Genomic DNA, 15,439 nt, shown 5'->3' on the forward strand with positions numbered 1-15,439 from the left:
TTATACCAGTTACTTTGTCAAGTAACACACGTTACAAATTGAGTTAATTGTGTGTTTTTATGCAAATAACCACTATAGATGACAATACCAAAGGAAAGGGGTGACATTTAGAATATTGGACGGTTTAGACTGACTTCAAGACAGTTTTTGGGATGGTTCTGGGGCGGCGATGTCATTATGCTACTGCTATTATTTTGGTGAAAGTAATGCAAAAGTATTGTAATAAGTAACGAGTTACTCTTCACAAGCCGCTTTCACACACAGATCGCGCAAAATTGCAGTTCAGAAGGCCCGCAAAGCCGGCAGCCTCGCCACAGAAATTGCTTTCACACACAGCCAAGCAGCACCGCCACATTCCCGTCTTGGGGTGTGCTTTCAGGTGACAGCCACCGCTCCCGGATTGAAAGGCGAGCAGAGGCATTTCCACCCAGCCCCTCCTAGCCCAAATGAATATTTTCATAGGTTAGTGTAGCCTAGGCTACTGTATGATGAACGAATTCATTCAACAACCAAACATCGCTGATGTACGCCAGCCAACGACGTGCAGCTGCGGTCGTTAAGGATCAAACTGATCAAACACGAAAGTGTTGTCCACATGCAGCATGGTAACAAGGCTTTCAATATTCATCTGATCGACTTTATGAATCACAGATGCACCATCATGTAGCCTATTAGGTACAAGGCTAATTCTTAGCTTTTGGTTCCAGTTTTTTGTAAAGCAAATTATTCCCATGAAGTAGCCTAATTAGCGTCCGTTCTGAAAGACGACGCCCGCATATCAAACAGCTGCAGTCTGCATAACGTTACTCGTCGTCGGGAGAATAGTATAGGCTATAAATGCACATGACTAACGTTAGTAGTTTTTGTAAGGGAATGCACAACTGGCTAGCTAGACAGATTGCAGTTCTGGAGCTGGTTTCCAGAGGGAATATCCTCAGACCAACTCGCCACAGACAGCTATAGTCCTCTGAAGCTTATTATTATCCGTTAATTTTACCTACTAATGTCAACATCGTTTGAGCATAAAGCCTAACCTACTTACTAGGCATGGAGCATTCCTCCGACCAGTCGCACCGTTCCGGCTTGCCGCTCCTACGCTTTCAGGTGGAGGCGGGTTGCAGGGTAGCCCGGCGCTGTGACTAGGTCCACTGGCGGAACGAAAGGCGTACAACAATTACCCACCAACCCGCGTTCACAACTTTCACATCGGAGGCGCGGATCTCATTTTCCGTGCATTTTACGGCTTTCAAGTAACTTATTACTTTCAAATGAAAGTAACTAGTAATATGTAGTATATTACATTTTGAAAGTAACTTGCCCAATACTGGTGAGCCAGTATGGAGGCTTAACCTTTGAAAGTTGGTCACTGTTTGAGGGTTCTGCGACGGTGTTTTGCTGTGAAACTCCACAAATGTTCTGTGGACTAAAAATACTTCCTTCCATCGGCATGGGGGTGATTCGATAAGACATTTTGAGTGAACTTATCCTTTAATCTAAATAAGACAATATTTCGATTGAGAGGTTTAATTGAGCTTCTTTAGAATATTCCATTCATATTCCCGTTGGCATGCTACAGAGTATAGTCTGATTAATGACTGAAGATGCACGCCCACATGATGTCGGCGTGTCCCTACTGAACCTGAAACCCCTTCTGTCATGTTTCTACTGGTTTCTACCGTGTTAAGGACAACATGTCGGGCCTACTTGTTACCGCTTGCTGGAAGCTGTCTGCTAGAGCTCTTTGTTGAGACCATCGATGCATGAAGCTGCATTCCCCCTGCCAGTTGCAGAGGACGGACGGGACATATTTACAATCTTTGCACGTCAAGTTTAAGACCCGCTGCTCGTCTCACGACAGATGCTCCAAACCACGAAAGAAGTGATGATATGCTGTGTATAAACACAACGAAACAAAACACACCGAGCTGGCTCGTTGGCACGTCAAAGCCAGCTGGAAAAGCATGCATCATCAAGCAGTTTGCCGTACGCGTTGAAAATGCTGTGAAAACTCGTACTCCGATAGTACATAATTGTGCAATTAAGGTGTTCACATGTCTCTACAACGCACTTCAATAATGGGACTAAGATCAGAATACTCCACGTCTCACTCAGACTATGACCTTATTCCGGTTAAGGTAATCAGAAAATTCTGTTTACATGGCAGTGTCTTATTCAGAGTATTGCCTTAGTTGGGTTAAAATCGAATAATCAGCGTGTATGTGAACATACTCAGGGGCACTTTACACGAGGACGGTTTCCTATGGAAACGGGGAATTATTTTATCGTTAGTGCCTCCCGTTAAGACGGCGACGGCGAATTCGCGCTTAGGAAACGACACATTTTAAAACCACCCTCCAGAGTGAAATTGTTGGTGACGCTCCCCGCGGAGCGCTCCATGTAATCGCTTTGGAACGGCACATTTCAGAAACTCTGACGTGCCTGCACAGGCGACACACGCCATAGCCGTGCACGAGTTGGCAACCAAATAAAACATCGGTATGAATGAAATTTGGCAACATTCAGAATTAAGCTACACTGCGGCCAACTTCAGTTACATGTTCAGAACGTTACTGCTGCGAGGAGCCGATGGCTGTACCCGGTCGGCATTTAACGTTAGTTACAAAAGCACGTCGACAGTGTTTTCTCACTGCCAGTAGCCTAACTACAACAGTAGGGTTTGACAGATAGCTAGTCCGACAGCACAGTCTGACTGTGCTGCGCTGACCGGGAGCCTCCCGGTCCTCGCTGCTCGTTAAAGATTTCCAATAGGCGTTATTCTGATAAACTGGTCACATATATGTTACATTCTCACCCGACAAATATTAAAACTTTAAAACAGTTTTTTTTTTTTTTGCTTGAAAAAAGCTTTTTGGCAAGTCTAAATGACTGCGGTAGGCGTACTCTACTTCCGCGTTTAAAACAGGAAAGACGATCACGAAATTACGTCATGCAGAACGTCCTTGTATGGGCAAAGAATAAGGTGATCACACTGCCACCTAGCGACCTGGCATGTACATTACGGCGTTTTAAAAATTCAACAGCGCTCATGTAAACAGGGAGAAGGTGTGAAGGAAAAGGTGTGAAGGAAACGCTATTGTGTCGTTTCTTTCAGAAACTGTCCTCGTGTAAAGGGCCCCTCATTGTGTGTGTACAGTGAAAACACACACACACACACACACACACACACACACAAAACCCCAAACAACAGAGATCCTCAGGGGTCAAATTCAGGGAGACTCTCCATTGTTTCAAGACAATAGCTAATCTATCCCTGTTTCTCCACCCCTGTCTCCTCTCCCTGCAGTCTTCAGGAGACGTATGAGGCCAAGAGGAAAGAGTTCCTCGGGGATCTGCAGCGTAAAGAGGAGGAGATGAGGCAGATGTTCGTCAACAAAGTGAAGGAGACGGAAGCAGAGCTGAAAGAGAAGGAGAGAGAGGTCAGTGTGGGCGAGTGGAGGAGACTGAAGCAGAGTTGAAAGAGAAGGAGAAGAGAGGTCAGTGTGGGCGAGTGGAGGAGGAGAAATCACACAGACTGAGGTCAAGCACTGTTTCCAAATAGATAGGATGCTGTAGTGCTTCTTATGTTAAAAAGATTGAGGAGTTGGTGCTCCTGGGTTCAAAACAATGTATTCTGTCATGTGGAAAAAGAGATCCAAGGCACTATGATATTATTATATTATACTACAGCCGATGACTAAAAAGCCTTGATTCTATCCTGCTATTTCTAATTGGGAGTTAAAAAGGCAGCAGGCAGGTTTTTCCTCACAGTGAAGACGCGCCAAAAAGAAGAAAGACTTTCTGACAGACTGTTGGAGTGCCTTGGCTTGGATCTCTCTTTACCACAGGATTTACAAATCATTCCAAAGTGTTTGTTGTCACCATGTTGGTTTACCACATCAGGAATGACTACATACACACAGTCAACACATTCACATCAAATCACGTTGTTTTATAGAGAGCCAAAGTGAAACATCACTTCCTGCTTCAGCACTTGTACCAGAGATTTTCATCCGCCATTTATTTCCCCATAGACATTTCATAAAATGCTTGTGAGGTCTCCAGACCAAATTTCAAGCAGAAGGCCACACATGCATAACCTGATCACCCCGTGACGTCAGTCAAGTTCTAGTATGACGTCAGCTATGTCGTGGTCAGTCAAAGTCCAAGTATGACATCTGCAATGACGTTAGATATGACGTCAGTTCATTCCCATATATATAGCAAGGGTTCTACGTCACCTCTCTCTCTCTGGCCGATCATAGCAGCAGCTAGCTTCACGGCAGCCCATCTCCCCTGAAGCCGTCCTCTGACCAAGTAAAACAGTCTATAGGAAAATACATGGCGGATGAGAAAAACCTCTGGTACAGTGCTGAAGCAGGAAGTGACGTTCACGTTGCCTCTCTATTTACGTAGCACATTTCAGACGACCCAAAGTGCTTTGCAAACATGGTTCAATACAGTGTAGAAAAGACGGGAGGACCAAAGCACTTCTTCCAGCAAAGTTAAAAAAGCTTTATTATAGGCTTAATTCATAATGAATTGAATTGAAACACCAACATCTTTCAGTTGATGTATGATGAGCCTTTTTAGCCTATTCTCCCATTAGGCTTTTTAGTTGATGTGTGATGTCACATTGTCTACAGTTACCACACCTGTAAGTGCCATTGGGTGCTCCTGCTCTAGACAGCCATGTACTTGGTGCTCCTGCTCTAGACAGCCATGTACTTGGTGCTCCTGCTCTAGACAGCCATGTACTTGGTGCTCCTGCTCTAGACAGCCATGTACTTGGTTCCTTAGCTGGTGTGTGACTGTGAACCAGCTTGTCACTTAGAGTTGGAGCTCTCCTAAAAGAAAAAGGGAGGGTCAGGGAACACCTGTCGTAGAGCCTCATCACATTGGATGAGATCCCAATTCTTTCTAATAATGCTGCGTATGTTATTGGCCTGCGTGCTATAACCAGCGGAGAAGAAAACTCTGTCTTGATCGACCTTAGGGGCTTTCCTCTCCAAGAGAGAGTCCCATTCAAGGGAGATAGCCCTAGTAAGGGCTGCATCTAGGACCTCGCGTGAATAGCCACGTTCCCTAAACCGGCAATACATCTCTGTGCTTTTCAGCTTAACACATTGAGTGCCAGCGACGCCAAATGGCGTCAGGAGAAATTTACCGTAGGCTGCCAGCGACGCCAAATGGCGTCAATAACTCCAAATTCATATTTTGACGGGGGGATGTCGATCTAAGCCTCTTACATCGCCTCTTACAATATGGGAGCTATTGAATGTGTCTAACCTATTTTACAGAACCCTTAGGTGGCGACAGTGCCCTCCCGATTAGACAAAGGCCAGGAGAAAAGAGAGAAGAAGTCATGAGGAAACGGAATACGGAAATTGCATCGATATGCTTGAAGCATAACGTTAGCTGTGCCTGTGAACAGCAGTCATCTGCTGCCACAATTGAGCCCCATCCGTGTCCGCTGCGATAGTCCATCCATATGATTTAGTTGCCGACACGGCGACACCAGCGTCTTTCTGAAAAGTTACATTATTCTCAGCTGGGAGCCGAGGACACGCTGTAAAAAAGCGGGGGGATGCAGGCAGCGGACTTTTCAGTGCAGATCAAACTCAGAGCAAACCGTAGCAGAGACACTCGACTCCTCCCACCACGGAGGAGGAGGAGGAGGGGGGTGGGGCACGCAGGGCACTACAGCATACAACCATTGACAGTACACACACACCCAGGCAGCAGCAGGCTCGATGTTGGCCTATGTTTACATAAAGTTGTCTTGATTTCCAACTATTTTGAAGGTCCATGTGAAGAAGATAAAACAGTGCAGGACATGTTGTGTTTTGAATATTGTTATTATGTTACACATCAAATGAAAGCTTTCAATGTGTAGTTTCATAAAAAAAAAAAAAAAGGTGATATCTTGTTTCCCTATGTAAATAGAGACTTCAATATCCAGCATGACCCCATGAAAGTGAACATTTTGATGTTAGACCAAGCTGTTTACTAATATTTGTAGAAAATAAACAAAACATTCTTTTGACATACTTTTTCCCGCAGGTAAACTAGACATTCTAACCTTTCATTTCAGCTATAGCATTTTGTTCAACTCAAAGCAGAGTTCAACTCAAAGCAGAATTCATTCTGTCGCCTTTCTAACATAAAGATGTGATTATCTCAGAAACTAATTTCAGCATGCTCTTTTCGGTCGAAAACACTCTTTTTCAGAGGGGTGTATTTCCAAAATGGAACGGTTTATAAACACAGTTTTTTTTTAAATGAAACAGAAGGGTTCAAAGTTTCATTGAGGCTATTGGTTGTCCATATAAGAGGAACACAAAAAATGATATGGCTATATTAAAATGCATTGCGGCCTATGTGGCACAGTACAGCAACCTTTTGCCCAAGGGCCGTGGCACTCAAAGTGTTAAAGTCAGTATTGTCATCACAGATCCTACGTAGCCTTTGGAATTGTCCGTAAGGAATGTTTTTGATTAAAGGAAAAGGGTACCTGTTACCCTGTTCCTTTGCCGGTTTAGGGAACGTGGCTATTCACGCGAGGTCCTAGATGGATATATCCTACATGTATGCTATAACCAAGCATCTTAAGGATGCCCATAACTGTTGTTCAGTTTCCTTTACAATATTGGGCATAGATCATGTCCCCCTAACCCCTAGAAGAGGGGATAGAGAGAGGACCCTCAATCAAAAAGAGAGTCATTGGATCCATAGGCTTCAAGCCATGTCCCCCCCCTGGTCTCAATGACACCATTGATTGGTCTCTTTCTTGTAAATACGCAGTTAGTTGACTTAATGGTTCTAAATACCCTTGTATATATTTGCTGTGCTATCAGTATGGTGTTTTGTGGTTTGTTCTTTTCTTTTCTTCTTTATAGGTCTGCTGGATTGTATCCATAGGCTTTTGTATTTGCCTCTATAATGCTGCCCTCTATAGGAGGCTATGTGCAAATGTCTTCACTGTTTCTCTGGTATCACCTGTTCCTCATGACTGTTGATTGCCTGAACTGGATATGTGGACTGTTTGCCCTGTGATTCTTTGCACACCCTGACGAAGGTCTGTTTGACCGAAACATGTTGGTGTTTCAATTTAATTCATTATGAATTAAGCCTATAATAAAGCTTTTTTAACTTTGCTAGAAGAAGTGCCTTGGTCCTCCCGCCTTTTTTACACTATTATGTCCCTTTAACTATTTGAAACGCCGCAGCCCTCCTTTTGTTTCTTCTATGGTTCAATACAGATCAGGGTCATGACAGAGAAACCCGCTAACAGGATGAAGATAACTGACATTATAAAGGGACACAAGAACAGGAGTATTTATAAAGTATAACTATAGTATACATATTAATATAAGAATGGAGCAAGAAAGCCACCGGCAACTGAGCAGTCAGCCAACCACTGAAGTACTTCAAACGTAAAGTAAAGTAGTCAAAGTAAGCATGTCAAAGGTGTTCTGCTTGTGTAACCATAACAAACATTGAAAATGTGCATACTGTACTGCGTAGTTGGTGGAGCAATCCACTGTGAAATGCTTTGTGCATATTTTGAGCTGTCACAAATGCCAGATTCTTCCAAATTAATTAATTGTAGCCACCGGGACTAAAAATAAAAAATAAAAATAAAAATCTACCCCTACTGGTACACTGTAAAGTAAGACTAAAAACATTCTTTTCCAGGAAGTAAAAGTAATTGTAATAAAAAAACAACAATAACAATACAGTAATAATAATACTTTTTTGCATTTATTGCTCAATAGGTGTTCATTTTGATGTGGAGAATTGCTTAACAAGGTGAAAAAAATCTCATTCAGTTTCATTGTGATTATAACTTTAATTTGATTTGAATGGTCACAAAATAGCCCACATGCTGCCACCGCTCAACATGCTGCCACTGCAACTCTGCTTGGCTTTTGAAATGACTGGAATAAAGTGTGTCCCTCTGTCTCTGTCTGTCCGTCTGCCTGCCTGTCTGTCACCAGCTGCACGACAAGTTTGAGCAGCTGAAGAGGATGCACCAGGAGGAGAAGAGGAAAGTGGAGGAGAAGAGGAGAGATCTGGAGGAGGAGATGAACGCCTTCAACAGGAGGAAGGTGGCAGCAGAGAGCCTCTCCCTCTCCCAGCCCCTCAAGAAAGACAAGGACAAGAAAAAGTGAGCCAATCCCGCCTTCCTTTCTATCTACCATTTACCATACTAGGGATGCACGATATATCGCAATCATATTGGTATTGACTGATGTTAGTGATTTTTACATATCTGTATCGATAAGATGAACAAAATCACAGCAATGTTAATATTGATTATTAGTATCAGCCAAAATCTTCACATTGAGAGGAAACAATGTGGTAAATCTCTGATACCACTTTTCCAAATGCTTTGGAAAGAAAGAAAGACATTACCTTTTGGAAATTCAAATTTGACGTGTTTTTCAGTATGTACAAAATTTGCTTATCATAGAAACTTGTTTTTATACAGATCATATCGACATCGGTAAATATTGGTTATCGGCCATAAAAGCAATGTTAATATCGGTATCTGCCAAAATGTTCATATCAGTGCATCCCTATACCATACTCGTCTTTCCCTGTCAGACTGGTAGAGTAGAAAAGCTTACAGTACCCTCCATAGCAACAACTTACCAAAACTCACCTTTTCTCAATTTCCTAGCCTTTCTCTTTCATTCTGTACCTCAAATCCTTTTCTCTTTCATTCTGTACCTCAAATCCTCGTCGTTGTGTTTTGTGTATGGTCTCTTGTTTCTCTCATCCCCTCTTTTTCTTTTTTGCTCTCTTCCCCTGCTCCAAGATCTTAGAGTTGGAGGTTTTCTGCTATGCTGGTATGTCCTCAAGTTCAATCTCGCATTCATGAGCTCTTAATGGGATTGTGCTCTTGTTATGGCTATCTCCAGTGAACATGCGTAAGTCCGAGTCACCAAAGAAGAATCTGAGTCGAGTCCGAGTCGAGTATTACATGAGTCCAAGTCCAAGTCTGGAGTTACTGAACATGAGCTTGAATCCACATGTAGGTGGAACACGTGCCTGCCCTCGCACAAAATTGACTAATGTCACAGTATTAATATAGCTATCAATATATTATGCCAAATTAATAGGGCCTATAACAAAAAAAACAAAATACTAACAAGTCCGAGTCCTCTTTTCCAAATTCCGAATCCGAATGCATGAATGTTTGAGTCCAAGTCTGGGTCATCAGTGCTCAAGTCCGGACTCAAGTCCGGACTCGACTACAACACCGCAGGCAGGAGGCAGTGAACACAGAAGCAGAGGCAACATAAAGCTTAGCTGATGAGTACATGATGCAGAATGGTGATTTTGTAGAGGGGTACGCAAATCTCTGCTCCTGCTGTTCCTGCCAGGATAGTTGTTGGATTGAATTGGGAAACTAGAAGTCCGACTGATAAATATTTCCATGTCAACACTTCGCATCATTATAAGAATCGCCTGTTTCAGTTCACCATTTGAATCAAGTGTCATCTGTGGGTCGCTCCCCAGTCGAGCTCTGGGAGGCTTGGGAAATGCTGAGGGTTTATTTGAGGCCGACTGGCTCCATCTTGTGGTCGCTCATGCGCTCTGTCAGGCAGCCTGCTAAGAAACTGATCATCCATTTTGTGGTTTTGTGAGCGAGACTCGGTTTTTGTTGCATTTTACATACTCACCCAAAACTGAAATGCTACTACAGCTGAGCAAATGTATTGATGTTAAAACTACATCACAATGTTTGCGGTGCTAGAGGATATTTTCAGGAGTGATCGTTGATAAGGAAGAAGATGAGCTTCCTCCTCTGACAGATACACTTTGTCATGATTCCTCAGTCACTTTCTACTCTTTTGTCACTTTCTACTCTTTTGCACAAGCTCTCCCAAGTATTTCTCAGGGATGCCACGGGTCTGGAAAGTGGTTGAAAGTGCTTTGGAAAAAAATGTAATACTTGAAAGTGCTTGGATTTATAAAGAGCTCCTTTAAAGTGCTTGAATTTAGCCTCCCGGAATCTCTGAATTTGAGCCTCGTGTGCTCCGTTATCTCAAAATTGCTGGGTCAAGCATGATACACTTTCCCCCACTATCTACGGTATCACTCTGCACGCTGCGCTGTGTCATTGCTGCTCGCCTACTGTAGGTCCTGACAGCACTTAAGAAATGCTGATGATTTCAAGATTGCTTTGAGTTTATCTTAAGTGGTAATGATGAATTCTGATGTGTAAGCCTGACTGGAAACACATTTGCATTAGAGAACCTACGAGCCTGGTATACGTGAATGTCTCTGTCAATTATTGGCCCATCATTTTGAAATAATTTGTCCTTGAAAAGTGCTTGAAATCTATCATTACACAAGAGTGGCAACCCTGATTTGTACCGCAGCACCTCTCTGCTTCAGTCTACCAAATTGCTTTATTGACTTTTCCAAATGTCCATTGCCATAATTCCTTTATTAGAATCTGCATGTTCTGTATATTGTCTCACTTATTAGTTGTTCATAGCACTATGATTTAAAAAATGTCTCATTCCATACAGTTGTTTATTCATTCTGTTTATTTTTCTTTGTCATTGTTTTTCAGTTAATTTATGGGCGCTGTACACCACACACGACCATGGATTTGTCTTCCATCACCATAGCAACGACGACGCCTGTTTATTGTTTTTGTTGACATTCCATCTTGACATTGTGCACATGGACCAAAGACACTGAGGAGGATGAAGATGGTGAGAAATAAGAGGAAAACGTACTTACTTGCCAACAGTGGCCATCTCATCTATTCAGGTTCACTCATTCTATGATTTGGGACACTTTTTTTATATATGCATTTTGTCTTTTTCTATAGTTGTGACTTAAAGATTTTCTGTTTTTGTTTTGTGTTCACCATTCAATATTCACCCTAGAGATAGAGATTCACACCCAGCGACGGACAATAGTGTAGCGCAGGGAATGACGTATTTTTGTAGGACAACCCAGAAGTCATGCACTTCCTGGTTCCTTCATTGGGAAGTCAATGGGTTTTTTGTATTGGGATTTTGGTTAAATGCCCGAAAGAAAGTATGTGGTTAGCCAAAGTTGATGAAACTGCGATCTTTGTGTTCAGCAAGATACTCTTGACAAATGAGGTCAACTTTTATGATTTTTGAAGCTTTTTCTGAAAATTACGATTAAACAAAAATCACATTTATGCTTCAAAGATCATAAAAGTGGTCTTCATTTGTTTATTATCTTGCTGAACACAAAAGTCGCTGTTGAATAAACCTTTGTTAACCACAGACCTTATTTCAGGCATTTAACCCAAATCCCAGTGACTTTTGAGGTGAGGGAACCAGGGCTCATTCCTGCAGTACTCTTTTCACCATTCATGACCTTTTAGTACTGCAGTGTAAACGCACCCAGGCAACATCTGAAACGCTTCAATATCAGTTAAAAAACTCAACTGTACAAGGCTAGCATTTAAATACCGGTAACTTCAGATGTGATTCAAGACCTCAGTGAACCGTTTGAACCGTTGTTCTCCAGGTGTGGTGTGTGTTAGCAGTAGTTTTGTAGTCGGACCATTTAGATAAATCAGCATTTCACAGTATAATAAATGACCAGCCATAAACCAGATGAGCCCAATTATGCATTACTGGTAATAGCAATAAAACAAGTACCTATACTGTATACTGTATATATTTTTGATGAGCTAAAACCTAGTCCTAAGTCTTAAAAAAAGAAGCAATATTCTGGTGCCGTTTGATATTAATTCATTAAACTTGTATGTGAATTTTTTAGAGCTTACCTGGCTTTATTATAATGCCAATATGCAAAATGTACTAGTTTTTGAATATGATATTAATGTAAGAAGCACATACGATGCTGTACATTGTCCATGAGTGATGTAACAGTAACTTTAGCGAACTACAAATGATCGCTTTGATAGTATATGAGTATTGAGACAGTGTACACACACACACACAAACACGCCCGTTTATACATATTGTAGACGATTCAGGTAAACTGAAAGCCTGAACTGATGTGTTTAGACTCAGTTTGAGAAGAAAGCAGCTGTATTTACTGTCAATGGAAATAAATGCTAAACTCCCTCCTGCCTTTCATGTGCCCCCAAATCTGCTTTTTAATGGTTTCTTTATTCCTCTATGATAATAAACAGAATATCTTTGGGTTATGGAAAAAAGAAGACCTTTGAGGACATCATCTGGGACTTTAGGAAACACTAATCGACATGTTTCATCATTTTCTGACATCGACCAAAAATGAATCAATTAATTGAGAAAATAATCGACAGATTAATCAATAATGAAATGCTTAGATGCAGTCCTAACATAGATGACAGCCTGCAGAGGCTCTGTTGGCCCTAACTGTAGTAACCCTAACAGAGATGACAGCCTGCAGAGGCTCTGTTAGCCCTAACTGTAACCCTAACAGAGATGACAGTCTGCAGAGGCTCTGTTAGCCCTAACTGTAACCCTAACAGAGATGACAGTCTGCAGAGGCTCTGTTAGCCCTAACTGTAACCCTAACCGAGATGACAGTCTGCAGAGGCTCTGTTAGCCCTAACTGTAACCCTAACAGAGATTCAGATTCAGATTCATTTATTTAAAGAGTGGGACATTACACGTTAATTAACAGTACAGCCGTACAGTAAACATGTCAGGTTATAGCCCAAGGGCTAGTTTCCACCTGTAGTCCCATGGCAGGTTGATGTAATCATGAAGGAGAAAAAAGATTAATAGCACAAAAAAGATTAATAATACGGAAGATTAGTAAAACCAAAAATGATTAAAACACACACAGTTAATAGAACCAAAAAATTAATAGTACAAAAGGTTAGCAAAACCTAAAATGAATAAAACACACAGAGCATGCAGCGAAACATGACAGATGTTAAGTGTGGTCACATTGTTGTTTTGATCTGAGCCATAATTTCAACTGGCCTTTGAAAGTGGCGAGACTAGGGCATTCTCTAATAGATGACAGCCTGCAGAGGCTCTGTTGGCCCTAACTGTAACCCTAACAGAGATGACAGCCTGCAGAGGCTCTGTTAGCCCTAACTGTAACCCTAACAGAGATGACAGCCTGCAGAGGCTCTGTTGGCCCTAACTGTAACCCTAACAGAGATGACAGCCTGCAGAGGCTCTGTTGGCCCTAACTGTAACCCTAACACAGTGATACTCAACTTGCAGCCCCGGGGCCAGATGCGGCCCTCGACAGGGTGCAGAGTGGCCTCCCCCCGACCATTTTCTAATTCACAATGAAAACGAATCAAGTCTGACTGGGCTCCAGGCCTCCAGCTACATTTTCAAATATCGCAGCCTGCTTGCCACCCAGGCACTTATATGTTGTACTTAACTAGCTTAACCCAACTAATGTAAGTATCCTGTGTGCACAACTTTGACCCGTTTGGTTAATTTTCTTTTTGAGAAAGATTCTTTATTGATTTGTTTGGGAAGAGGGTTTTATACAACTTTTGTTATTGTTTTCATTATACAGGCACCTCCAATACACTGGATATTGTGTTTGCATTCTCACTCTGATTATTGCTTTGATTATTCCTTGTTTACATTCTGCTTGGTGGTTCAGATTTATGCTATGTGGGTTCATTCTGGTTGGCACCACAAAAACCTACAATCCACTAAAGAAAAAATAATATTTATTTATTAACTGGCCCCTGGCCTCCTGTCACTTTGCAAAAGTAGCCCCCGGGCAAAGCAAGTTGAGTATCCCTGCCCTAACAGATGACAGCCTGCAGAGGCTCCGTTAGCCCTAACTGTAACCCTGTCTGCTCAGGACGCAAGATTGCGTGCGTGCGTGCGTAGCTGGTTGGAGTTCTGTTGAAGTATCAGCCACAGACAGAAACCACCAAGGCTGCATCTCAACACTCAAGAAGTTTTTCCTCCCCTTATTTAGACACTGACCCAGGCTTTCGTTGCACCATTATGAACACAACACACAAGTCAAATAGTTTGCAATGGAGAATGCATAATTCAGGTTTTCTTTAACTTCTTCAGAGCCAAGTGGTGTAAATGTAGTCTCATTTCAACATTAGTAAATAAATAGTAAACACTGGTGTTTGTTTTTTAAGCCATATGCCGTTGCGTAGAAAACGGGATGTGTATATTTGATATATCTAATTTGGGTAAAAAACAAAACCTTTAGTTTACTAGTGGACCCGGCACACACTCCAATTCATCATAAATCACTGACGATATCACTTAAGTCACTTTGCATTCTTAGCCCAACTGGTCATACCAGGCTCCCAGTCGAAAGGCCTCAGGTAGAGGTGTGCAGTTCATGGAAGACTCACACAGAGGAAGTCACAGCACAGTATTGAGATCAATTCCCTCAAATTCAAGGACATGGTGGCGGGTCCTTGAATTTAGTTAATGGTTTGATGAGACACAGATCAAGGATAATTACTGTTACAACACTTGAGAATTTTGACGACTAACTAGCAGGCTTGACAGAAGCTCAGACGATTAAAAAGAGAGGCTTGAATGTCTGAAGACTTCTCAATTGTGCCGTTACGACACATTAAAAAATCAAAATAACTTCAATTTATGTTCTTGTGGAAAATAAACACTTTCAATGACCCATTTCTATTTGTCTATTTTCAAAAACTTTCAAGGCCTTGATTTTTTTTGTTCTCAAATGCACAAACTTACAAGGATTTCATTAAATTCAAGGACCCGTGGGAACCCTGTGGACAAAGATCTGTCCTTTACAAAGTTTATTTTTTGGACTTGAGGTACAGCTGTAATTTGCAAAAAACTTTTAGCATTTGAATGAAACAAAAGTCATGACACATAGTCATGACACATATGTCTGTATATATATATATATATATATATAGTACCAGTCTGTCTCTATATATATAGATATATAGTACCAGTCAAAAGTATATATATATATATACACACACAGGCTTTTGCATATTTTTCAAATAAGAGTCCTTGTTTCACTCAGTTACATACTCCAAACCTCGAGCACTTCCTGTTTAAGTATTTCTGAGCACAGTTTTTCCTCTGTGCAATTTCTAGCATTAGAGTACTAATAAGTGGTTGACAGAAAAGTTCAGTCAAATGCCCAACTGTATTGAGTTTAATCTTTGTCGTTTTACAGTCCAATAGGACAAAATCCACCCATCAGACTAGAAAAAAATAAACAAAAAACAAAGGACCCAGGTGTGGTAATCATGAACATTTCCTGCCAACATGAATGGAGGAACACACAGCACTGCACACACTGGCACAGTGTGGAGGAATGGCCAAGGAGGATAAACAAATTAAGCAAATAGCACAGATTTAATTAGGCTGTTTTCACCAGTCTCATTTTGGTTTACCTGGGCAATACTTCCACAGCACCTCGCTTCCCAACCTGCTGCTACCTCTTGAAATTGACAAACCAAACCCAGACAACATTCAACATT

At 41.7% G+C, this 15,439-nt stretch overlaps 1 protein-coding gene across 2 annotated transcripts in view; it reads left to right on the top strand.

The window, feature by feature from the left end:
• Positions 1–11,448, top strand: part of septin8a (septin 8a) — a 124,972-nt gene extending 113,524 nt beyond the window's left edge. For both annotated transcript variants that reach the window (XM_083643567.1, XM_083643566.1), the window contains exons 8-10: positions 3,305–3,437; positions 7,998–8,167; positions 10,589–11,448. In XM_083643567.1, the coding sequence (XP_083499693.1) occupies positions 3,305–3,437; positions 7,998–8,167; positions 10,589–10,592 (307 nt within the window). In that variant the 3' untranslated portion in view covers positions 10,593–11,448. The remainder of the gene's footprint in view (positions 1–3,304; positions 3,438–7,997; positions 8,168–10,588) is intronic.
• Positions 11,449–15,439: the final 3,991 nt, after the last annotated feature.

The sequence above is a fragment of the Poromitra crassiceps genome (genome assembly GCF_964638095.1).
Source record: "Poromitra crassiceps genome assembly, chromosome: 1".
In the NCBI taxonomy this organism is placed as follows: domain Eukaryota; kingdom Metazoa; phylum Chordata; class Actinopteri; order Beryciformes; family Melamphaidae; genus Poromitra; species Poromitra crassiceps.